Source organism: Hesperophylax consimilis, chromosome 8 (assembly GCF_061612785.1).
Source record: "Hesperophylax consimilis isolate HC1 chromosome 8, BYU_Hcon_1.0, whole genome shotgun sequence".
Lineage (NCBI taxonomy): Eukaryota > Metazoa > Arthropoda > Insecta > Trichoptera > Limnephilidae > Hesperophylax > Hesperophylax consimilis.
The window spans coordinates 4,263,159-4,290,927 of NC_142843.1; the positions used below are offsets into that span (position 1 = coordinate 4,263,159).

At 35.1% G+C, this 27,769-nt stretch overlaps 1 protein-coding gene across 2 annotated transcripts in view; it reads right to left on the minus strand.

Moving 5' to 3' along the window:
• mys (position-specific antigen beta subunit myospheroid) overlaps nucleotides 1-27,769 on the minus strand; it is a 65,377-nt gene that overhangs the window by 13,545 nt on the left and 24,063 nt on the right. The window contains exons 2-6 of one of the 2 annotated variants that reach the window (XM_089634780.1): nucleotides 20,253-20,553; nucleotides 19,290-19,436; nucleotides 7,216-7,444; nucleotides 4,424-4,508; nucleotides 2,291-2,461 (exon numbers count right to left, since the gene is read on the minus strand). In XM_089634780.1, coding sequence (XP_089490906.1) covers nucleotides 2,291-2,461; nucleotides 4,424-4,508; nucleotides 7,216-7,444; nucleotides 19,290-19,436; nucleotides 20,253-20,547 — 927 coding nt within the window. In that variant the 5' untranslated portion in view covers nucleotides 20,548-20,553. Of the gene's footprint in view, nucleotides 1-2,290; nucleotides 2,462-4,423; nucleotides 4,509-6,383; nucleotides 6,469-7,215; nucleotides 7,445-19,289; nucleotides 19,437-20,252; nucleotides 20,554-27,769 lie in introns of both variants that reach the window. The other variant, XM_089634781.1, reaches the window with a different exon arrangement.

Genomic DNA, 27,769 nt, shown 5'->3' on the forward strand with positions numbered 1-27,769 from the left:
GTTTATAATAATACATACATACATACAGTGGCGGTTCTTCCCTTAGGTCAATTGGTGTTTGACCCCCCAAAATTATAAGACAACAATAATAAATATAATAATCAATTATGTGCATCAAAACATTTAAAATGTAACGCGAAACAGCGGCGGCGGCGAGTGACTAGCAGTGACATCTGTTGTCTCTAATAGAAGCTTTCATTCACAAGTCCACACGATTCGCTGGGTCAATTTAAAGAATGTCCAATTTGGCATCTTCTGTCCCTACGCGCGCCATAGAATAAACGAGATGGCACTATATTTTTCGTCGAAGTAAAAATTAGCTTCCGAAGAAAGTTTAGGGACGCTTAGGTCATGACCGTGGGGGAGACAACACGGTGAATATTATATGTTTTACAGAGATGGTGACATAAACAAATGTCGTTTTTTCATTTTACACGCTTGTAGTGTGTGGAACAATGGTTGTTTTTCAATTGCATAGTTCGGGAAAGGATTAGAATAATTATTTATGTTGTTATCGATTTAGAATGAAACAAAACAAAAAACGTAAAAAATCATTGTCAAATAGAATCAAACACTGATTTTATTTATTTTAATGTTGTGGACAACTACATTAAAACTTAATATCTTAAAAATAATTTGCCGTAAGTACATGGATTGTGTATTTATTTCCAATTTATTATATTAACATAATATTTATTTAGAGTCCGCGACTCTAAAACTCTATAACAAATTGATATAGTTAATAATATATGGGCATTTTTCACAATATCAAATAAAGATTAGTCACACATTTTTTTCAAATGACCTACCACGACTGAATCCCTAGAGCCGCCTCTGCATACATATATGTATTATATTTGACCTCAGCCTGAAAGAGGCAGCGATTATGAATCTATGACATCACTAAAACATCAGAATGTTGTGGTTAGAGGTTAAAAAGAATGCGTTTAATGAACACTATTGGAGAATTTCATTTAAAATTAATTAAAATCTTTACCCACTGCATTTAATTATGATATTTATTTTAATTAATGAAAGAATTATGACATGCTATTTTGACAATAGTTGAGTCAGTTTAAAAATAACCTTGAACGCCGAAACAGCTGTCACAATAATAAAAACAAAAATATTTGCAGAACTTAATATGTAATAACATTATTAAATTTGATTTACATTAAATTAAAATTAAATGGAGTTATAATAACATTTGGCTAATTTATATACAGCCATTTTCGTGAAAAATCACCTCAAGGGCGCTGTATAAATATATTTATTAAACAATTAAGGCGATGCACTACGTCGTGTAATATTTTAAGTTGAGCCGCTATCAATAACAACCCTTAGGTATATGGCGATAGGGTTTAAATTCCCGCTTAACACCATCCGCCTGTTTTGATTTATGCAAGAAAAAAACATGGCCAAAAAGTGCCTTTTATTTTATTTTGTGGATGTTCAGGCATAAATATTTAATTTTTTTTCGATCATTTTATAAATAACTTAATTTGCCACATCATACAATAAAATCATAACCGAAAATGGGTTCGTAAGTAGGAGATTTTGAACTTTAAAGCAGTTTTCATAGGCCTTTACATTATTTTTTTCTGGGCTTATAAAAAGACTTATCTGAAAAATACTCGATTATTTCAAAGGCCAAGATGTATTCTTCTCGTAGTATTTAATTAAAGCATCTGAAACATTTCTAGGCGACCAAATTTTCAAACCAAAAACACATGATTTTGCATTACTACGTATGGCATCGCCTTAATACTAAAACTGCTGACTTAAAACTAGTGACTTACGACTAAGGCCTATAACTACTGTCTTAAAAACATATATATTTACATATGTAGAAACATACAACTAACATTAATAATTTAATTTTACTAGCGCCAGAAGAAGAAGGAAGTTAGGGTGTTTTTATAATTAATTTTAGAACACGTGTGCAAAATGTGCCCAATGGGTTAGCTGGATATATATCTTAAGTTCTACGAATCAAACACAAAAACAGTTAATAAATTGGGACATTAATAGTATTGAAAATAAACAGAAACAAAAGAGAAAAGGAATCTTTTGCAGTGTTTGTGTACATATTTAGAATAATAAAGAATCGGGCATAAAACTTGACACAAATGTGAAAAATTGCTGAACTACAAGGTTTAACCTAAGTTTTATTGTGTAAGAACATACATTTTTGACCTATGAGATATGACAGGAATATCTATGTAAAGATAGTATGAGATATTTTTACGTTCTTTGATTATTATTTAAGTTTGTCATCGGATTTTCTTACCTTGCCATCTCCAGCGTAGTGGAATCCAGCATCCGTGCTGAAGACCAGAAGACGACGAGCCTTCTCCCTCCAGCCAATCTCCCGACGGCACACTACGGCCTGCATTATGGCATCAAAGCCTCCCTCAGGGGCGTCTAGATTACCAGACACGGCTGCGTTCCTTACTTGCCCCTGTACGCAGCAAACAAATCATCAGCAACACGGAAATAATTTTTATTTATTTTCAGGGTATCGTGCCGTTTTGCGCTTCCTTCTTCTTTATGCAATGTTTCTGACAGCTTTACAGTGTCCATCATCGTGGCAGATGTGTGCATTATGGTAAAGTTTGTGTTGTATGTAGAAGCTATACCGTGTTGCACCAAAACCACCTAGACAAATTGGAAATAAATTTTCCGAGCACTTAATTAAAACTGGCCATTACTTTGGAGACCCAAAACCATCGGGCATGCCTAATTACGGAGGTAATTGAAATCCACAAAAACCCCACTAATATTATTAGAGACAATGGGACTAAGCTTATAGTTTCTTGGTATCCGGTATTTGACGGCTATACCAAAACTAAACTTCTACTAGATGTTTACCAGAGATGTGCAAAATGGGTACCCAAAACCATTTGAAATGCAAAATGGAAATGGGTCAAAACTTTTCCATTTGAAAATGCAAAATGCAAAATGGTTTTTAGAAAAGCATTTCAAATGCAAAATTCAAAATACCTATTTTCAAAATACATTGAAAATGCAAAATGGTTTCTCAGGTCAAACAAAAATAATTATAGAATTTTTAAACAATTTTTTCATTTAATAATGGACATCAATGAAGAACAAACATATTACATGATGGTAAATCCAAAAACACCACGACTACAGATTATGAAACAAAAAAAAATTTGCGCGGGACTAATATTGCCAACGTAAAATCATAGAAACTGGCCTGGAAATCGTGGCCACATGTTCAGTATTTGAATCAGTATTTTTTGTAATGGTATCACTCAATTGCCAGGGCTCCTACCAGGGAGCAACTTGACAAATGAAAATTATCTCTGATAGCGAGGTTGAAGACCGATTGATATTTGGGGCTTATAAAAAAAAGATGAGTGGAGATAGTAGGAAGAATGTTGCAAAAAAGCATTTAAAATGGAAAATGCATTGAGAAAAGCATTTAAAATGCAAAATGGTTTTTAGAAAAGCATTTAAAATGCAAAATGGAAAATACCCATTTTGCATTTCCATTTGAAATGGATTTATTTGAAATAAAGCACATCTCTGATGTTTACACACTTTACCACAATCTACACGTCTGCCCTGATGATGGACACTAGAACGCTGCCCGAAACATTGGCTAAAGAAGGGGGAAGTGCAACACGGCATAATTAATACTCCAAAAATAAATCACAATAATCAGCAACATAAAAAAAAGATTCTGCAACAGTGTTTTTAATAATTACTGTTAACTTCTTTGTTTATTTTAGTTAATGTGAGTTGGATGGAACATGTATTAAGATTAGTTCCAACCAATTGCAATACAACTCTGTATTTAGTTTATTAAATGAATATGTTATAAAACATTTTCAGTAAGTTCTTTTGGAAAATTAAATTGTGAAGGACTTGTTGATTAAAAATTAATACTTTTGTGCAAAATAACGTTAAATTATAATATTATTTGATAGGTGCAATATCAGCAGCAGGATATTGTGATTTGGGATTCATAATTAGAGGAATTGGTATTTGGGGAGAGTTATTCACCCATTAGTAGAATAAAAGTTAGTCACATGCTAAAACAATAATTACTTTTTCTGATGGACCATGATAAAACTCCATCAATGTTAATTTTTTAGTAACAAGCTACTATCAAGTGATTAATAAAAGAAGAATTTAAAAATAAAACAAGCAAATTATTATTATGTGGCTTAAGGTTCACATGAGCTTATCTCTACCTATTTTGAATATGTATAAGATAGATCTCTGTAAACCTAAGTCTCCCATTAATTAGTAGCATCCACTAAAAGATTAGTAAACAAAAAAAATGCAATTTCCAAAATAATGTACAAGGCTGTGAATTTGCGATCTGCGCGGCAGACCAGCATGCGGTGTCGACTGTTACGTTGTGAGTGCGCGCTTTTGCGGAAGCACTTACGGCAAAGTGGTGCGTGTCGGTGCTGAGCGACATCACGTTTCTGTATCCGTACGGCGCAGCGCATCCCGTGCACGGCTCCAGCAGGCTAAACATTATACCGACCACACATTACCAACTAGCTTGTATCATATACTAGCCTGTATTACCCCATCAGTCATTTCATCGCAAGATAAACCGTTTACTATCATGCATTTCAGGCGAAACAAATTATAATAAAAACAAGAATAATGCTTTCGATAAAACAACAACAATATTTTCTCTAAATAATAACGGGCGGTGACAAAATTCAAACATCAACTAATTTAGATATTACACATTACAATGTTAGAAATTAGAGATAATATTGCCTCGCAGAGTACAGAATAAAAATGTGAAGAAATTCTGAAAACAAGATACACTACATGTAGTTACAATCCAAAATAGAATAGAGAAGAGAGAATATACACCATACAACCCGACATTCAAACATTACAATCCAAAGAATCTTCACCGACTAGGGAATAAAAAATGAGAAAGGAGGTACAAGCGGTAGGAAGAGGGAGATGGTTTCGTGACCAGAATATACAAAAACATTCCAATAAATGCCTTATTGTCAAACTAATTCATAATTATTATAGCTAGAATATTGGACGTAGTTCGACAAAATGGACCCAACCCAAAGGATTACAAAAAATAAGCTTAAGGCGATGCCATACGTAGTAATGCAAAATCATGTGTTTTTGGTTTGAAAATTTGGTCACCTAGAAATGTTTCAGATGCTTTAATTAAATACTGCGAGTAGAATACATCTTGGCCTTCAAAATAATTGAGTATTTTTTAGATAAGTCTTTTTATAAGCCCATAAAAAAATAATGTATAAGGCCTATGAAATTGCTTTAGGGTTCAAAATCTCCTACTTACAAACCCATTTTCGGTTATGATTTTATTGTATAATGTGGCAAATTAAGTTATTTATAAAATGATCGAAAAAAATTAAATATTTATGCCTGAACATCCACAAAATAAAATGCACTTTTTGGCCATGTTTTTTCTTGCATAAATCAAAACAGGCGGATGGTGATAAGCGGGAATTTAAACCTTATCGCCATCTACGTAAGGGTTGTTATTGATAGAGGCTCAATTTAAAATATTACACGACGTAGTGCATCGGCTTAAAAAAACAAAATTGAATAAAATATTCTAAATAAAATTACACTGTACCAAAGACTACACTTCTGAAAGATTTGCATGCTTTTATCATCAGCAATAAAGTAAACAATCTGTTTCTGGAGCAGCAACAACTATTGAAACAGTGAAATCATCACAAATTACCATTGATTTTCAGTCTAATTTTTAGGTCAACATCACCATTATGCAGTGGTAATTAAAAACCAAGTGTGTTATTCCTTAACACAGCACTATTATAATTACATCATACTGTTTCATAAGTCATGAAATACCCTATCAAAATATAAGACAAACACAATATTGTTTGAATGAGAAAAAATTAGTATTGAAACTTGGTTGAAGCTAGATAGTAAAGCGAATTCATTTAAACATCTAAATTATATAATTTTAAATTTCAGTCGTATTCTAAAATCGATTCTTGTTGTGATTTGTACAGAAAACTTTTAGGTCAGCATATTGTATCGAATTACAAATTGAAATTGAAATTATTACGTTAATCTTTGCCGTACACACTCGCTCTGCTTACCAACAGAAGTGGCGCCATCTATAATTTTCAACTATAATATAAGTGCAGCTGTGGGTTTTACCTGCTGGTATAACATCTCTAAATATTACTTTTCTCGTAAACAGTTCTCTCTAATAATAGTGTGTAGAACTACGTCCAACTGTCCAATAATCTTGTATGTATAACTATTTTTGGGCAAAACGGTATTGGTTGGAATTTCTTTGCGTCTGGTCACCGGGAGGATATTCCACTGCTGCCGACGCTGCTTTGCAATGGAGAGAGACTTACAGAAAACTCTTTAGTGTCGGTCTTTAGTTCCATATGGTTTCTGTAACCGTAGGGGGCCACGCAACCATCGCACGGCTGCTCTAACCTGCGACAAACATCTCACGGTAAGTCACGGGAGAACACAAGGATACAGGATAATGTTGACAGATCTTACATAAGGATACAGGAAAACATTCTCACTGTAATCTCAAATAATCAATAATACTGAAATAAACTAAAAAAGAATGATTATTATACATTAATATACTTCATTTCTCTCAACTTTATTGTATTATTTACCTTCGGAACATAGGCGATTAAGCCCAGTGAACTTGCTATCTACGACTTATAACACAGAAGTTGCTCAAATAAATCTTCTTCTTCATACAGTTGGAGTATGGCGGTGGCTATATTAGAATGTTTAATTTATTGCATCAGCAAGGTGATCCATGTTTGAGACCATTGGAATCATAACTGGACAAGTCCAAAAATATTACGTTTTCAACCGACACTGACATTTTTTTTATTGATATTATAAGTTTGACAAATTACATCAAATTTATTTGAATAAAAAACCGTTTCAAGAGTTTTCTTAGATGACAGCAAATGAATATGAAGACAGATAAAATTTTAGGTAGAGTTACATCGATTTACATAATACATTTTTGCCCATAGGTACATATCTGTTAATGAGACTTTTTTTAAATATTTATTTGACTAGTTTGGATCCAAATCGTCTCATTATGTCTACGGTATTTTGAATTTTTTTTTTTTTTTTTAAATTTTCATAATAAATATAAAATGCACGCGACATAAAAACTAAGACAAAGTAGTGGATTCAAGTTGATCTTACTTCTTGGGAACAGTTGAGACATAAGGCATGACCACCTTGTCCACGAAGGAGCCGAAGCCGAGACGGAAGTTGGAGGTGATGTTTCTCATGGAGTCGGAGAGCAGATCTCCTAGAGCCGACAGCTTCTCCTTGTCGTCCTCCATGGATTTGCTCAGGTCCATCAAGTAGTACAGGTCCACGGGGTAGTCCATGGCCTGCGAGTACTTCACCTCCATCTTGTACACTTCATCTGTAATAAAACAACACACATTATGAGCTACTTTTATTAAAAACAAACATTCTTGAGCTACAAATGACCTGGCAACACTCAGTAGAATTCCGGGTATTATCTTTGGAAACTTATAGAAACTTATATAACTTATAACACGGATAACTTTGCAGGCTGCCAGAAGAAGAACTACATTTTTTTTTTTTTTAGAGCGGACACGGTTTACATTATAGTTCCATAAATGGTAAAAATAAATACCGCCGACAGGAATTGAACCCGCGCCTTCTGATGTCCGGTCAGGTGCTCTGAGACCACTGAGCTACGTCAGCTTATTTCCAACACGCCAAATAATTCAATATGTACCAGTACTTCAATCAACAATACTGCTTATTATATTTTTTCATCTATAAACAACCAACTTTATTTTGTAGGAAAGACTTTGTTAGTGCTAAACTTCCCACTAGATGGCGTCGAGACATATTATATCTACATTTGTTGGTGAAATATTTTGAATTGTCAAATATTATTATTTTTTTAATGATAAACTAATTTATTTATTTATATGTATATAATTTGTACATTTATTTATAACAATTACAGGTAATAAAGCCTAAGACGTTATAATTGTACCATTTATGCAGTGTATATGCAATGCCAAAAATCTCGCAAATGCGCTATAGGATACAAAAAATAAATCTAATTTTTTATCTACCGCATTCAAAAAGTACGTAGCTCTCCCTACAGGTGAGTTCATTAATAAATTAGTGCGGCTTGCTCTACTATATAGAAGATTGTGATGACGTCCTCGAGAGTGAGACTCTGGTACAAAAAAATTTAATTGGGCCAGTATCTCATTATTAGATAAGTGACCGTTTATTAGTTGGAAAAAATATTTAAGCAAAGCAATACCTCTACGTGTCTCTAGGGAGTGGTAATTGGTCATGCCTAATATATAAATCGATGGGTAAAGCCAAGGGTAACGTCCATAGAGCCGCGAGAATAAAAACCTTAAAAATTTTTTATGGACTCTTTCAATGCGTAAAGTGTATGTTAATTCATGTGGAGCCCAGATGATCGAGTTTGATTCAAGTACACTTAGGACTAGTGTGTTATATAATAACGTCAGTGTTTTTGTGTTACGAAACGGATATGAGTTTCTAATTACGAAGCCGAGAAGCCTGTATCCTCTGCTTATTAAATCATCGATGTGTTGGTGAAAAGTTAGTTTGCTGTCGTAAATAACTCCTAGATCTTTGATTTGGTTTAGGTGTTGGAGAATAATTTCATTGATTGTATATTCAAATATATGCGGTTTCTTTGATCTTGTATACGAGACGATATTGCACTTGGGTGTACTGAAGTTCAAGCCATTTATTTTGGCCCAGTTTGAGACGCAGTCAATGTCACGTTGAAGGAGAATACAGTCAAGATGGTTTTTTATTGAGCGATATATATATAGTAAATACAGCGAATGTGTGATGACTGAACCAATATCGTTAATAAAAATCAGAAACAGAAGTGGTCCAAGGATGGACCCCTGAGGAACTCCAGAAAAAACTATGAATTCCAAAGAACTGGAACCCTTATAATAAACAAACTGTCTACGATTTCGAAAATATGAAGCAAAAAAACAGAGTAGTCTTTTGGAAAAACCAAATGAAGCTAGCTTATTTAGAAGAATGTCGATGTCAACCTTGTCGAATGCTTTTTCCAGGTCGAAATAAGCAACATCCACCTGTCCCCGATTGTCGAGAGTTTGTGATAAGAAATCTGAGATGCATAAGAGGTTTGATGTTACTGACATCTGGGGTCTAAAACCATATTGACGGTCATCAAGAATTGGATTAACGTGATTAAGTATATATTTATGTAGAATTTTCTCGAATATTTTCATGATGGAACATAGAACGGCAACTGGTCGATAATTCCGGATATCGCGTTTGTCTCCCTTCTTGTAGATAGGGGTTATTTTAGTTAATCTCCAGATGTCTGGGAGAATCCCGTTTTTTAGGCATACATTGAAGAGATGACATAATGGTGGTATTAAAAGGTCGGAACAACCCTTTAGTATAAATGTTGGAATATTGTCAGGACCGATGGAGTGAGGTTTCTTTAAATTTGAGAGTGCCTCCTTAACATCTTTTTCTGAAATACTGACCAGGTCGAATGAGGGCCCAATCTGTACAGTGTGAAGGGTAGAGTCAATATTGAGAGTTGGTTGGACATTTTTGTAAACAGATGAAAAAAAGGTCGCAAAACTATTAGCGATTTTATCATCAGTAGTCAATTCCTCTCCGTCAAGAATCATAGACTTAAATGAGTTGTTGGATTTTTTTAGATCCTTAATGTACTTCCAAAACTGTTTGGGATCGATAGATAATTTTTCTTCCATTGAAGTTAAATGATTTTTAAAAGCTTCACTGATTTCATGTTTTACGATGGAGCGATAGGCTGAAAAATTAGCATAGTCCAAGTTGTGACGTGTTTTTTTCCATTGCTTATGAAAAATATGTTTAATTTTAATATTTGAAATGATACTATTTGTGTACCACTTAGGATATACTCTGTGTGTCGTAGTGCGAGGTGTGGAAATGGGTATACACTTGTCGAATATATTGTAAATTGAATTGTAAAAATTTGTACATAATGCATTTATGTCTGTTGAACTTTGGCAGACCGGTTGCCATGAGCATTCAGAAAGCAATTCATATAATAAGTGGAAATTTCCTTTGTTGAATCTCCATGCGTTTATGGTTCTAGCTCCGTGATAGGAGGGAACTTCTATTGGACTTGGGTTTAGACATGAACTTGAAACACCTGAGTGAGCCTCACTAATACTTATAGACAAATCAGGGTGGTGCTTATCCTCGTTTGTAATAGGGTCATGACATTTCTCAACACACTTTACAAGATCCTTGGCATTACATAAAACTATATCCAGAGTGTTATTATAATCATTACATATCAAGTTATATTCTTGCAAACCGTAGAAACATTTAAAATAATTAAACATGTTCACAATATTGGAGTTACAGGAAGGGAGGTTCAAATCACCTAATATTAAGATATTTTTGTCACTGAGAAGATTATAATTACTTTCTATTTTTTCAAACATGTTGTAGTATAACGAAGTTGAAGAACGAGGTGGCACATATATCACACATACGAAAACAGTTGAAGATTTCAAGGATAGCTTCACCCACAGGGATTCAGTGTCGGGGAGGTCCATTGAAGAAATCCTCTCAGCATGGGTTACAGAATCAGCACGAACAGCCAGGACGACACCCCCCGCTCGTGTGAGGCGGTCACGACGAAAGACAACATAATTTTCTGGAAATAGCTCTGAATTATGCACACTTGGTTTCAGCCACGATTCAGTGATTGCTATTAAATCTAAGCTATCTCGAGCAAATAGGTTGTTTTTAAATACTGCCAATTTCGTATTTAGCCCTCGAACGTTTTGATAATATATAGAGAGGTTAGAATTACTTCTCACTCTTAGAGTGTTTCGTTTAATCATTGGTTGCAACATTTCTCCGAAAAAACCACTCATTGAATGCAACATGATTTGGCCATATGTTCGGGTCCATATAAAACGAAAGCTTCGATTCCGGGACTCCGATCCGGAAAGAGGCGTAGTCAGCTTTGGCTGTTAATTTGACAACATCGTAAACAATTTCTTTGTTTATATTGAGAAGGAATTTTACAATATCCTCAACCGTAGTGTTGACATCGAATTGCCAGGCATGAATATACTTGCGCCTTTCAACGGCTATGAGGCCTTTATGCTCAGTCGCGGTACCATGAAGTACTGGTCGTCTTTTTTTCATGCGTGACTCGGCGCCAATTGGGGTTAGCCGAAGTGGAGGTATAAGCTTCTGTTTCAGATTCGGATTTAGCTGTATCGGTTTCTGCAGTCTTCGATGTTACAGTATCGGTAGGTTGGGCAATGGGAGTTGACATCTTCTTCGGTTTAGATGGGCCAGACAGCGGCCTCTTCCCCTTGTCGATGGTCCTAGAAACTTGAGTTGTTTCGCCTTCCTTTGCTCTAGCTGTAGCACGGGTAGACATTCGGCCTTTGTTTACGGTAACTTTCTGCTCTGTGCGAGCGGCCGGGTGAGCGGGCGGCGGTGGGGGCGGGGGGGCAGTGACATCGGCCCAGCGGCGGGCGGTAAGCGATGTATCTACCTCGCCTCGCGATGTAGGTACACTTTTATCACTACCGACTAGTAGTATTGACTTTATTTCTTTAACATCAGCTGTTAGGCTGTCAACTTTGGTGCTCAACACTTTTATTATATTAGTGAGCACATGAAGCTCATTCATAAATAAACTTAGATCGCTCATTTTTTTGGCAAAGTAATAGTATTCGGAATGAATATTCAAAAACAAACGGCGCGCGGCGTAATACGTGCGTTCCGCCGGCAAGGTAATTCTCCAACTTAATGTTTATAAGACAAGGTTTTCGATGTATAGCACAAAGGATAACAAATTATTTAAGCAATAATTAGTCATGATAAAGTAAATGTTGGCGGCATTTATTTTTACTCTGGAGATATTTTCAATTTGTATGAATATTTCAAGCGACTAATTATTGCTTATAATAATTTGTGATTCTATTTTCGTAAAAATTTACCTGTGTTTTGCAAAATGATGTTTTTGTCAATTGCACCACCTTACCAGATACATAATGTGTTTACATATTTCTAAAAAATAGTATATCAGTAGTTTCCTTTTGCCCCAATCAAATTTATGTTTGCAGGTTGGGAAATATGTTTTCATAATTTAAATAACTCAAACTAAGAACCTATAACAAATTTTCAGGATGTTTTCAATCTCACCCAATTTAAATAGTTGTTTCTAGTAGTAATTAAGCTGAAATCAAGTGTTATTTTTTTTAATTATCACATGCATCGGAATTTGACAACTTTACCCAAAAGGGAAAATCAAAGAAAATGACGAACAAAGCAATATTCTCAAGGTTTTTTTTTTACATTCATGGACTTAAAAAACCTACAAAAAGTCCCAATACTTTGAGTATTAGGATGAGTTGCCACCACAATACGTTGTGTTGTGTTGTCAGCTTTGTGTAAAATATATTTATATTTTTTCCAGGGGGTAAAGTGCGCTAACTTCGGGGGGTGATTCTACACGATAGTACAAGTAAAAAATAAAAACTTTTTTTGAAAGTCTAACGTTTTTTAATGTAGGTTTTAGGTAAAAAAAAGTTATTCCACTACGGAAAAATATTTTTGTGTGGGAAAATAAATATTGGAATTTTGAAAAAAGTTATTTATCTGTTTTGCTTCTACCACCATGTAGAATCACCTCCCGAAATTAGCGCACTTTACCCCCGGATACCCTGTGTATAATTTTTTATGTGAATACCACATAAGAGTCCCAACTGCTCCTAATTGTCTGGAGCCAATGAGACTATGGCATCCCAAACTGGGGTATTTTGTGAGGCTGAAGGTAGTGGGAAGGGAAGGAGTTGGGGAAGAGGAAGGTGGGGAAGTACCTGGCTATTCAGATCTGGTCACCAAACACGGCTAAAGTTATTTCAAGCAACATTTCGATTTTTAATGGTGGTCTTACACTGAGAGTATCTCAGTATCGCCCTGGTTACCTATAGGAAGAGTTAAATATTTTGGGTAAAGGTTACGAATTCCGCTTCACGGTAAATATGGAAAGTTTACTTTGAATTAATACTTGAATTTATTTACATTATTACTAAAAGTTAGTATAAATGTTGGGGAACCTTTAATAACGCCTGCTCGCGTCCCCTTTAGAGTTATATCCCAGTTTTCAAGTAGTTTGTGGGCTACGCTAGGTTTGTATAGACTGGTTTGTGATTTAATTCTAATACGATATTATGAATATAATCCAACTCTTGATATGAACATAGACGCTGTCGGCTGCGACTATAACGGCGCCGCATACTAATTGACATATCGCGTAAGTGACTTAATAAACGTAATTAAAATTAAAAGTGCATATTTTTCCGTCTCCCCCGACATAATAAATCATGTTTTGAATTAACCCTTTCCTTCCTGACGGTACAAATTTGTACCTGTTGATTTCCTGCCTAAAATCTATGCCGCATTATCGTCTATACCTTTGCTAAGCCTGACGATACTTTCTAGTACCGTCTAGCTAGCCAATAACAGCAAAGTATTTGACATACGGCGATTTGGCGCCAAGTAGGGCAAATAATAAGTCTTCGCAACGACGACCGTAATGCGTGGTGACGTGCTGTTGTTTTAGAAAATATTCAAAAATAGTTATTACTTGGTAAGTGCCATTATTGTTTATTACACTTGGAAATTAAGGTTTTGTTTATGTAGTAAATGTGTTTTTAGTGCATAATTCTAGTTATTAGTGTTTGAATAACTCGAAAAATCGTTAAGGACTAATAAGTACCGTCAGTAACTTCTTGTTATACTTTATTTGTTTGAGACATGAGTGAAATTTATTATTTTTATATCGAACAAGTCCACGAATGCATATGAGACAACAATTTTTTTTATTTTTTTTTTGATTTACTAGATTCTTATATGCCTTGAAGAGGTGAATCATTTAAATTTACTGAATTTAAAGTTAATGTTCTTTATACAAATAGAACGGCGTCATATGCGCCTCGCAATTTTTACCTCATGTGGGTATTTTAAAAATAAATTTTTTTATACAATCGTCCCGTACAATTTTTTTACGCTTTTTTCAGGTCTTCGAAATGGATATTTCAAAAAATAATGCTTTGATTGAAGCATTACTTTTAGAAGACCTTCCGGATTGCGATGCGAATTCAGATGTGGAGTTGTCTGACAAAGAAAATATTGAAAATATGCAACTACATACATCTAGAACGTTTGATCAAATTTTTGAGGAAGCGTTGGAACAATCTTTAGATCAAGCTGAACTTGAGGTTACAAATGAGATCGAAGAAAAAAATGGAGAAGTAAGTCAATGCGCATTACCCTCCGGTTCTTCAGAAACTGTTGCTTTGATACCATCTAAAAAGAAAAAGAATATTGAGCCGAATCGTAAATGGAAAAAACGCGATTTAGAAACTTATCTTCCAGAATATTCTACAAATACGGGTGTGGTCGAAGAATGTTTTGTTGGATGTAATACACCCACCGATATTCTTTTAGTTTTCATTGATGATATTCTGGATATAATTATATATCAAAGTAACTTATATGCAGTCCAACATGATAAGGTCCTCAACCTAAAAAAGGAAGAACTGATGGCTTTTATTGGAATGAACTTTTACATGGCCTACAATACTAGACCTTCATGGACAGATCATTTTTCGTCGGCCCCTGATTTGAAAAATCCTTTGGTAAGCAAGACCATGCCCAGAGATAGATTTGCAATTATTTTATCCAAAATCAGACCTATAGTTGATGCTTTGAACAAACAATTTCAAGGGTGCTACGACGGAACGAGAGAAGTGAGTGTTGATGAATCAATGATAGAATTCAAGGGAAGGTCAGTCTTGAAACAATATCTTCCGATGAAACCAATAAAGAGAGGCTATAAGCTATGGTGTCTGGCTGACCAAAGAGGTTTTATAAAAAAATTCATGATTTATCAAGGAAAAGACGAAGTAATGAATGCAAAATTTTCCGATTGCACTTTAGGAGAAAGAGTGGTTTTGGAATTGACAGAATCTGACTGGGGGAAGGATAAAGTAGTTTACTTCGACAATTTTTTTACATCGGTAGCTCTACTGGAGAAACTGAAGACTGAAAGAACTTACGGATGTGGAACAATGAGGGTTAATCGTAAGGGTGTACCCAACAATCTGTTAGCTGACTCTAAATTGAAACGTGGAGAATGTGACTATCGATTTTCTAGTTTGGGCATCGGGTTTTGGAAATGGAAGGACAACAAAGTCGTAAACATTGCTTCGAATTTTCATGGCAACGAAGAAGAAACTGTAACTCGCAAAGAAAAAAATGGATCCAAATCGACAGTATCTTGTCCAAAATCTATCAAAGACTACAACTCTTACATGGGCGGTGTAGATACAGCTGACAGATTGAGGGCCTTGTACTGTGTAGACCGAAAGTCTCCAAAATGGTGGCACAGATTGTTTTGGGGAGTTCTGGATATAGCTTTTGTAAATGCATATGTTGTTCATGGGCTGATACTTGAAAAGACTTCTGTAAAAGAGTTTAGACGGTCAGTTGCACAAGGATTGATGACAAAAAAAGATCTTGACAAGAAAAAAAGGTTATCGAGGGAAAACCAACCCAGCCCTGGCCCATCTAAAAGGCGCGAAGCAAACTATTCGACATTGAAAGATGTTAGGTTGGGTAACAGAGGCATACACTGGCCTACTTCTGTAGAAAACAGAGGCAGATGCGAAGTATGCAGCATCAAGAAGATACAGTCAAAGCCTCACTCAAAATGTTCTCACTGCAATGTATTCTTATGTCTAAATGAAAAGAAAAACTGCTTTACTGAATACCACGAGATTCATTTTTAATTATTTATAACTATTAATATTTATTTAACGATTTAATTAGTTTAAAAAAAAACCTATGTTTTAAAAGTTCCTATTATACACATTACTATGATACACAAAGTTCCTGACGGTACAAATTAGTCCAGGTCACAGTAATAATACCTAGAATGCAAATAAAAATCTAAAAAAATTTTATGTGTTTCCTTTACAACATATTATTAAGAATCTCATATAAAACCATTAATTTTGTAATTTTTTCTCATAGCCGTTAGGAAAGGGTTAATAAAGCTAAATCCATTTATTTGAAATTGAAATATTGCGTATTAAGAGTGAAGCGGAATAAGAGAAAAATAATATATTTTGTTAACCAATTTGTTGTTTAATTTCTACAGGAATATTGATACCAGTGGCGGCCGGTGGTCAAAATATGTGGCGGTTCACCGGATTACAACATTAAGTCAGAAAATAAATTAAATAAAGGTACATACCTATTTATAAAGAAGTTCTATTCTCCGCTCCTTTTGTTTAGCGAAGACCTCTATGACTCTCGTGTTGAAATCAGGCATAGACTGAATAAACCTTTTTTCAATGCTTAACACTGATAGAGCGTTCAGTCTGTCCTGGCTAAACGTGTTTCTTAAAAAGGATTTTATTCTTTTTAACGTTGAGAAACATCTTTCGCTTTCAACTGAAGTCATTGGAATGGTGCACACAAGTTTTAGTAACTTCACAGTCTCGGAAAAGTCTTCTAATAAACAAGTACTATAAAAAAGTTGTAAAATTGATAAAGCTCCGTCAGCTTTTGAAAAATCGTCGCGGGCGTAAATTGCACAGAGTTCACCTTTTAACTGAATTTTATTTAGGAAGTCATATGTTTTAAGAGTCACATTGAAATCATGTTCTGGGAAATTTGACCTGTACACGGTGAATTTTTCGCAATCGAGTAATGTTGCTGCAGAAAGATGTTTACTGAATTCAAAGCGTTGTTTCATTTCGGACAGAATTGTATCGCAGACCTCTTTACAAATAATTGATTTGGCGGTTTTTAGTCGTTTAGTAGGTGGCTCAGGAAAATTGTCTGTAGAATTGCGTAAATTTTGAACAGATTTTTCAAACTCATTGAGGTTATTTCGGATTATAACGGGATCTAAGTTTTTTAACTGCAATTGTCGGAATAAAATATCACAATGCGGCATAATTTTTTGGAAAAAATTCAACCAATAAATAAATGTTTCATCTTTGAGGTAGCGTAAGAGCATATCAGCTTGATTGATGGTATTGCTGTCATTGTCGGATTCCAAAATCGCCTCCATGCACTCAATTAGGGATTCGCGATTAGTACCAACGGTTTTAATTGTCCTTATATTAAAATTCCACCTCGTCTGAGAAACTGAGGGAATTTTGCGTTTCACTATTTCATTTAAAATATCTGTTCGTTTCGACGACCGCGAAAAAAACTTGGGGAATGTGTGCAAATTCGAAAAAAACATTTTCACTTCCTTACTTTGGGACACACTTTTTTCTACAATTAAATTTAGTTGATGGGCGTAGCAGTGGATGTAATGCGCATACGGAAACACATTTTGAATTTTGGCCTTAACCCCGCCAATTTTCCCACTCATTACAGAAGCACCGTCGTAGCACTGAGCAATGAATTGCTTCGGAGATATATTTAAAATGCCAAGTTCTTGAAACAGCGAATCTGATAATCCAACGGCACAGTGGGATTTTGGTGTTAAATACTTCCAAAACCGTTCGCAGATTTCGCCATTCCGTTCGTAACGAATGATCATTACCATTTGCATAACTGTGGATACATCAGTCGTTTCATCCGCTTGAATCGCTACAAATTCACACTTTGAAATTTGTGATTTTACTTCGCTGTGATACACTTCCAAAATTGCATCTAATATTTCATTTTGTATTGTCTTTGAAGTACCCTTGAATATAGAGTCTGATTCCATATGCTGCTTCATTGCCATATCAAGTTCGACCACAAAATCAATTAAACCACGATACACTCCGGGATTAACCGAGTCTCTTTTTTCGTCATGTCCACGCATAGCTAATTCAAATGCACCACAAAATTTTACGCAATCAATAAGTTTGGACAGGATGTATCGATTTTTATTAACTAGCTCATTATGGTGTTTAACTTGGGCACGGTAGCCTGAATCCAATTGCATTCTGATGTCAACTTTTCCTAAAACCTTTAAGCTTAAAACTTTTTGCAAATGTAAATGACAAGAATTATGTTTTTTGATTTTTTCAGAAAGGTGAGTTAAATCAGTAACACCGCTAATTGTCCAAACTGAATCAACATCGTAAATTAAACACGGAAAACAAAATAAACTATTCAATTGATCACATCCACAGAGCCAAGAAGCTTTGTTATACATTGTTTTGTTAAATGATCGAGTAAACTTCTTCGATCCAGATTTGCATTCTTGTTTTATTATCAGTTCAGGTTTAGGTGGACCGGCATTTTTTATTATCACTTTGTTTTCAAAACTCGACCTATTGTTCTTAATATATTCCACATTCAAACTCATTCTTAATTTATGCGTTGAACAAACACAAAAGTAAACATATATTGGTATAACCTGCAATTGATATGCCTTATTAATAAAATTGATATACAAGATCGATATAACCTGCAACTTCAAAACTTTCGCAGAGTAAGAAAAGTTTTAAATTCAACAGACAGTGTCCGGCAAAGGCGACGGCTGACTGAACTGATATAATAATAAATGAACTGATATAATAAGTAATCTGACCATCATTCATATCTTAATGACAAATTTTATCTTAAATGCTTGTATCGAAGAAGCGAAACATTCGCTGAAAATAGCAGATGGTTAATTGAAACCACGATATCGACAATAACATCAAAAATACGCGTTTTAGTTTAACTTTCTACTGAATAAACCGTTCCTTCTGATGTGGTGGTAAAACCCCGAACGCCGTTCATGATATGGTATTATTTGCAAAGAATAGTATGAACTGGTATGTACCCACGCTTTCGACTGTTCCACAGAATATGCGACAAAGCAGTTAAATTTTGGATCGCAATCGAAAACGAACTGCTACGAACATAGGCACAAGTCGGTCTGCAAGTTGCGCGCTAAGTAGGTACCTTTTGAATGAGATATTATAACCGAACCGAGTTTCGTATTGTGATTAGCCATGTCGGAAATATTGTTGGTTGTTCGGCGCTCGGGAGCACATATTAGCTGGCCGCCACTGATTGATACAAAACATAGCCTCTGTAAATAATAAAGAAGAAGTATTATAACTGCACCATTCAAAGGCGCTTCATGCAGGTAATCATCTTCTTTGAATACACCGTGTCACAATGAGTACAAATAATTTAATATAATTGAAGCAACATACTGATTCTGAGTGCCAAATGGACCTTCTGTGGGCTGATCTGCACTACTTCCTCTTGGAAGGATCCGGATTCGGAGCCCGAGAAGGAGCCCCCAGAACCTCCGCTCATACTGCCTGCTGCGCTACCTCCGGCACTCATGCCCATCTGGCCTGTAAAAATAATAGAAAAATAAATATTTGAGTTTACTCTACACAATTCTTTTAATAAAAATTACAGTTTCACTTTATCTCTTTCTCTTCTGTTTATATCCTAAAAAAATTGCACATATTATTTCCAAATTGTGATCACTTTTCTGTTTTTCCCTCCAATTATTCGTCAGAATTCTGTCAAAGTTACTACCTACAAACATATTTGTTTTATGTGTAGTGCCCTTTGAAAATGGAACACATTTGAATATAAAGGAATATTTAGCAAAAAGTAACTAGGTACCTACACAATTTTGTCTCTACAAGAAAAGAAACATTATACAGGGTTTTCGAGGTAAGATGTGTTAATAAGAGGTGTTATTTTGATATTCAATCGTAAAAGATCAATGGTTTCGTTGCTTGTGTGGCACGTAGCGCCGTCTTGTTGAAAGTAAACGTTGTCCAGATCAATACCATCCAATTCCGGCCATAAAAAATCATTAATCATCTCTCGATAGCGCAATAACATCTACCGAAATAGCGGGCTATTCAAAATAACACCTCTTATTGGAAAACCATGTAAATATTTAAAAAATATATACTTACCTACAAATAATTTAATTGAGTGATAAGTATCCATAAACAATTCTGCAGATTTTCGAAATACTATTTTTACTATATTGCAGAAAAGTAAGTTAAGAGAAAACAAAAGAGCTCGATGAAATCAATACTCAAAGCTGTATTTAGTAGAATGCTAATTTGCATAAGACAACGCATCCACTAGTAGTTTTGACAACTTGGATTGGGTAAAATGGTCTAACACACAAAGCCATACATTACCTTTAGACAGTTTCCTGTCGTCGATAACCGACGGATAACTGACGGGGTTGTAGGCGAACTCCTCAGCGCAGGAGCCAGGCTGGTTGGTGGGGCCGGGCAGGAAGCAACGCGGCTGGTCGCCGAAGTCGGGCTGCGAGCACCAGGCGCACGAGGCGGTCTGGATGCACTCGCGGCAGGAGCTTTTGGAAATGCAGGGGTTCTGCGCCACCAGCTTCTCCGACAGCTGGGCCGTGGAACTGCCGGCCCAGGCGCACAGGGCCAGCGCACACAGCAGCAGGGCGCGGGACGGTGACATCTTCACCTGGAAGAAATAGCAAAAATAAATAAATATGTTCATACAGGTTAGTAGCTGAGTTGACAAATGTGTCGGGTTCCAACCCAGGCGTTGTGGGCTCACTACCTCCGTCATTGCATGTATCTTCCAGAATGCGACTATTACATATTGCTCAGTAAAATTTAACCTTCAGGCCAGTTCTCACAGTTCGTATTTTTAAAGATAGTGTAGCTTCCCACATTTGCAGATTCGACCCTACAATAAAACAATTCTTTGGCCTGGTATTTTTATAAACATATTGTCTTGTTTGTATCATTTATGATTTAAGAATTCATTTTATTTCACGCAGCGGCAGCTTTCAAATAGGGCTGTTCGCTTTATATTTTATGATCACCCTAGTTAAACCATTATGCCTAAAAATATTTGCCAATACCTTTCCCACCCCTGTCCCATAGTAATAAAAACCCCAAATAAAGTTTCATCTCCCTTAAAATAATTCCTTTAAAATATTTGTATTGTTTAAATCACGTCTGTATCATTAAGAATAGTTAAGTGCATTTTATTTTTATGTTAAGAATGTTGTTTGCCAACGAGCGGGTGGAACATCTTTATTTTGGTAAAATGTCCTTCAGAATTTAGTTTAAATACAGATACCTCCCAGAAAAAGGACAGTATTAGAGTGTTGCTATAACTGGTAGGTACATGCGTACCTAGGCAGTCAGTCGTGAGATAATTACTAGGTTTATGTAAACCTAGGGAAAACTGAAGAATAAAGGAAACTAGACCTTTATTTCTTTCAGTTTAAGTTTTAGCAGAGGAAAATAAGATCCTCTGCAATTATATTGTGAATTAATAAATTTATATGTCAAGAAGAAGAAGTGTTTTCCTGCATTCCATCTGACGGCGTGTTCTCGTACCACGATAGCAGAAACATTGCACAAGCAACAATTTCTGCTTATAACGATGGGAGCACGAATTTTTCAAATACAGTGTAGACTTCGTAATCCGAATCCACTATAAAACCTGCATTATTCCAACCACCGGGTGAGGGTTGGGGAGTGGGTGGGTTGTTTCTTAAAGTTTCTAGTAATGCGAAAATTCGTAAAACTGAACAGGCTCGGTTTTTAATTGTCGGATTATTGAGACTATTGTATATTGTCAGGTTATTAGTAACCCGGGAATGTTTGTCTTTCTTTTAAAAATAGACATCTTTATTTATACAGGACAGAATGGTGTCTGCATTTTCCTATCTGCACATATCTGGAAAGTTGTGAATTCTGGTTTAAATATTTTATCAATTTGACAGGTTTTTTTCGTGTTATTGTCGCATAAGAGTTCGAAGAGCCCGAACCCAGTGAGACTACGGCATCCCAAATTAGGGATATGTGGCGAGGCTGAAGGAAGTGGGGAATGGAAGGCGATGTGAAAGGGGAAGCTTGAAAGTACCTAACTATTCAGTTCACGCCGAGCGACAATGGTGACAGCCGTCTTTCCAGACATTGGCGGTTTTTTTGTCACGATGACGTCGTAGCCAGTTAGAATCGTTTCGGAATGTACTGTTTTTCAAATCAATAATTATGAATGAAAATATAAAAAATTCACATTTTAGCATAATGACCAGAATAAGAAAAAGAAGCATGACATCTCTTGATACATTTTTAAGGGTATATGTGAAAATCCCCATTATAATTCGAACTGCTCGGAAAGTATTTTGTTAGAAAATCGTTATTGTCTTTACCCTTTGTTGGTTGACGTTTTTTATGAAAAAGTCCGCGAACTTTGAAAATATGAGTGACAGCTTGGTGACAGCTGACAGTCGGCAACACACAGGGGTGGAGTCGTGACCCAGAATCATCTAACATTATTATTGTATTATATTTTTTGGTAAGAAATAATATTACAATTATGACATTTAATAAATACAATGTCGATAATGTATGTAAAAGGAGGACGAGGAAAGAACGAAACTAATATTTTTTTGGTTTTTGTTATGTAATTATGTACATTTCAGTAATAATATGAACTAAACATGTCAATTTGTCTGTCCTAGAACGGGAAACTTTCCTAGTTGGACAGGCAAAGCATCCAATATGTAATATGTACTTTCTTTTGATAAATAAATAAATAAATAAATAAAATAAAAATAAATAAATAAATAAAATAATATAATTTTTTAAATGTATACATAATATAAATAAGATCTTAGAATAGGCTTTTGCAGAACGAACAAAGAAGCTGTACAAAAAAATATTAGAAAGACAATAATCAAACATACTAATTTCGGTATAGAGTCTGTCTGTGAAAGATTATCTATGGTTCAATGAAGTCGGATTTGTTATGTATTTAAGTGCCATTTTAAAAAATAGAATTCGAACCCACCTATAATACAACATTTTAACATAAAATTGTTTTAATTCTATATTTGAAATGTGTTTATCTTTTAGTCATGCAATCTTATAATTATTATATCACGTGATTTGTCACGAATCTGCGCTAGTACCTTTAAAAACAAAACTTGATAGGGAAGAAAATAATTGGGGCAAGTACCTACTTCTAAAAACAATACTGAGAGAAACTCGGAAACGACGTTCTTGGCTTAAAAGAGTTGCGTTGGCCTAAAAACTACGACAGCATGCGCAAATTGCATCATGTTTGAGTGTTTAACTGCTTCATACAATCTGGTTAAGATTTTTAAAGCAGTTAAAAGAAAAATCCTTATATTTTATGTGAAATCACGCTAATAGTGTTCCCATTATTTCTGAATAAAAATGCTAAAACGGGAAGCCGCGCTGTGACAAAGCTCTCACCAGTCCGGCAGTCACCAGTGGCTAGGGTTGCCATAATTGCCTACAGTCTGTCTCGCCGAAATATCAAAATACCAAAATACGGAGGTAAAACAGGCGCAACATCTCGACGAGCGGAGGAAGGCAAAAAATTGAATTAAGTCATATTTTTTTCAGAACACGAAGAACAAGAAGTGCGAAGATCCGAATTGGCCGAAGGGCAATGTAAATATGAAAGACAGGACGTGCAGCAGAGATAGCTAGATAGCTAAGGACGGACAGCAACGATGTTAGTTAGTAAACAGCATTGCTGCATCGTGCTGATTTTTGAATCGGGACATTATAGGTTTCGTCGGAATATTTTTGGTATTTGAGGGTTCAATAACGGTGACAATCCCGATAAATATATCTGGATGAATGACAACCCTACCGGTGGCCAGTGTCTGCTTTACACTAATGTAGGTCAAATCGTCAAATGGTTAGTTGGGTGTTGTGTTGGGTTTGTTCGTTTGGCGCAATTGTCTGTCGAGACGGACGGGCTGGAGGATCGATACAGAACAGAACTGACATCATGGAAAATAGACTGGTCCAATATTACTTTACTTTTCACATTATTCTCATAATATATAGGCATACCGCTGATAGTTCCGTTGTATCCACTCTTTCTGTTACGCGCGTCGTTTTACAAAGAGGGAGAGATTACAGAGAACTTCTGATTGGCAAGATCATAAATGAAGGGTGTTTCAATAAAAGACGGATCGATGTTAACAGTAAATAAGACAATGTTATTTGATTTCTTTCTCGATCTCACCAATATGCCTTATTATCTCATCCTTAATTTGTTGAATTGTTATTGGTTTGTTGGCATAGACATTAGACACATTACGCTATATTATGCGCGCATAATTTGAACGTAGCCTATACGTATTATATGTTGGGGTGACACACTACGCAGAACTCCGCCGAATATCATTTCTTTGTATGGGATCTGTCACTTTGACAGACGACAGCCGCGTAATTACGGCACTTCGTAAATTTTCAAATATCGCCAACACTTATAACACATAATCTTTTTAGGTGTGACAGGTCTGTATGGGATTGTATGGCGAGCAATATGGAGTTATATAACATGCTTTGAACGTATAGCGTAGTCTGTCGGCCCCTTTATTCTTGAGATAACAAATAACCAAAGAGGAAGAAGTCCAAAGGCATCAAATTGCACGATATAGTGGCAAATGGACTAAAGCTGTTTCGAGAGATGATGTGACCTGGGAACTTCACATTAAATAAAGCCATTGTTGCCATAAAAAGTTGGTTATCATGGCACGGTAACCCTCGCCAACAGGCTTCAATGACTTAAGGCGATGCCATACGTAGTAATGCAAGATCATGTGTTTTTGGTTTGAAAATTTGGTCGCCTAGAAATGTTTCAGATGCTTTAATTAAATACTGCGAGTAGAATACATCTTGTCCTTTGAAACAATCGAGTATTTTTTAGATAAGTCTTTTTATAAGCCCAGAAAAAATAATGTATAAGGCCTATGAAAACTGCTTTAAAGTTCAAAATCTCCTACTTACGAACCCTTTTTCGGTTATTATTTTATTGTATAATGTGGAAAATTAAGTTATTTATAAAATGATCGGAAAAAATTAAATATTTATGCCTGAACATGCACAAAATAAAATAAAAGGCACTTTTTGACCATGTTTTTTTCTTGCATAAATCAAAACAGGCGGATGGTGTTAAGCGGGAATTTAAACCTTATCGCCATCTACGTAAGGGTTATTATTGATAGCGGCTCAATTTAAAATATTACACGACGTAGTGCATCGCCTTAAACACGTCGTTCGATTGTTAATCTTTCCATGGTAGAAATTTGGCAAAGACTGAACTTGTCAAATGTCCAAAAACTAGAGATGTCAAAAATCATTCCCAATTAAGCCTCATTCACATTTAACGTCGGTCCAAACCATTAGAACACTTTTACTAGTTTGGATTTAATTTCCCGTGTCGTTTTATTTAGGTCATTATTGTAAAACCACTTGCGATAAATTTGAAAAAAAAAACGTCAAATAAATGACAAATTTATTTTCATAATATTCTTGGCTAATCAGAGTAATAAATTCTTAATTTATTATTAGGCTATTGTGCTAACGATGATGCAGGGTGCTCACTACAAAATTACTGTTTTTATTACGGATCAATCAATGTATTCTGGCGCCCACGCGAACCTCCTGGCTACGTTGTTCCTCGGAACAAGGGAGTCATTTATTTATTAGAATTGACCTCATCATCATTTATGAGCCCAAACTTACGTCAGAGATAATATATAGAAGTTAAAGATAAGTGCACAAAAAACCAATTCAATAAATAATTTTAAAAAATAACAGAAAAGTGTAGTTTCAATATCACAATTATCGCACTGGTGAAATACAACCAGTCAGAATCAGTGTTCATCAGTGACCAGATCTGAATAGCCAGGTACTTCCCAACCTTCATCTTCCCATCTCCTATTCCCAACCCTTCCCATTCCCCTGTCTCACGACATAGTCCTACTGGCTTTGGGCGGTTGAGTATGCTTTGTATAAGTATGCTTTGTCTAGTTTACAATATTTTATTTACACTGCAAGCCTAAAAGCATTTAAGCATTAAAATGAATCATCAACGTTAAAAAGTGTTTTTTTCAACTTTGAGGATTTAAAAAAAAAAAAATCGCAAGTTGCGCCACAATACGAAGTATGTCAAAAAAATACAAATAAATAGTAGTATATCTGTGTGTAAGGATAGAATGGCCAACCTTATGATTCCAAAGATAGCCTCATTTTTAATGTCAGTGCCATACATTTTTTTCTTTAAAAAATGATAACTCCTTCATTTCTACACGCAATTGCTTCGTACGAAATTTTATAGCATAGTAATGATCAGCAGAATCCATTTATAGCCAAAAAAATACCCTTGAAAATTCAAGTCTCTATGTCTATGAAAGGCGATTTTCAGCCCACTGTACGCCGCTAAGAATCAAAACGAAAAAGTACAAAAAATTATAACTGCTTTTATTATCAGAGTTTGAAAGACCTTCTTCGAACTCTTTTTCCTTATTGCTGAAAAATAATTTGGAATAAACAATATGGTGTCTTTTGTAACTGTCTTATCTTTTCTTTTTGACAGTAAACGGATATAATTTGCCACAGTGTGTTTTGTTTTATTTTCGCAGAGCTCCGAAACGGAAATCATTCACACCTGAACTAGTCATCGACGTTCGTCTTTTTCCTTCTCAACCGTCTTGTTTGAAAACGAAAAAGACAGAAGATACTAAAACGATGACGTCACGTACAATCTCTCGCTGGGACTAATAAGTATACATACAATAAACAAGTTTAAAAAAATTGCAATATCATTTATTTCAATTTTCACCAAAGATTTTCATTCACGAAAATAATCTAATGACTAATTAAATTATATGACAATTGCGGGACAATTAAGTCAGTTTAGAGCGAGACAGATATATTATAGAAGTATAAAAGCCCATGTATTAGTAATCTCCACATCCATAAGCTCTTTACTCGGTTACCAATAAACTAAGTATTCAATCTTGGAGCATCATTGTAGGAATAATGCCAGAACCTTAATATAATAGTGGTAGAGCCACATAGTATAATGGCGCGAATACATTTGCGAGCCGAGCCTCGAATTATGGGAATTATACGCAGCATAACACATCTCAAAAACTATATTTGAGAGAGGCTTCTTGAATTCAAGATACTAGTGTTATGTATTGTACTGTTGTAGGTGGGTTACTAACATAGCGAGAGTATACAAATCTATTTGATTTCTAGTGGGGACCAATTCATTATTTTCAAGTAGGTCGTTCGCAGATCTAAAATATAGTAAATGTATAACGATGGTTAAAGTTCACCACCTCGGGTTGAAAATAGCTGATGATGCTATTTTGTTTAATCCCCCAAGAGACGTATCAAGAAAACATTTTAAAAATTAAATTTGTTTTAACAATTTTGAATATATCTCAAATTCTAACTCCAATGTGATGCAATGTATATAAAGCTTAATTCAGACGAAGATTAAAAAACCATCAGAGAGTATATTGCTAGCCAATTGCAGCCACAAACGCCACTGCAACATTGTCACCGGATTCCAAAATTTCATTTAAATTTTTAACTCCAAATAATGGCAGGAATCACTGGTTAAATAAAACGTAAAAACAAATACCATTTTAGAAACTAATTATTAATTATCTTTCCGGTGAAAGTATTTACAATAAACACTACTAATTCTAAACAACTACATTTTTATATCAAACACGAAAAATGTTGTCTTACACACGTTTTTACTTAGGGAATTTGAAAGAATACTGTAACTTCACTTTTTTTATCTTGTCCATACAATAAAAAATAGAAAGTTAAACCGAACGTTATGTTAGCGACGAGAAATATGAATTATA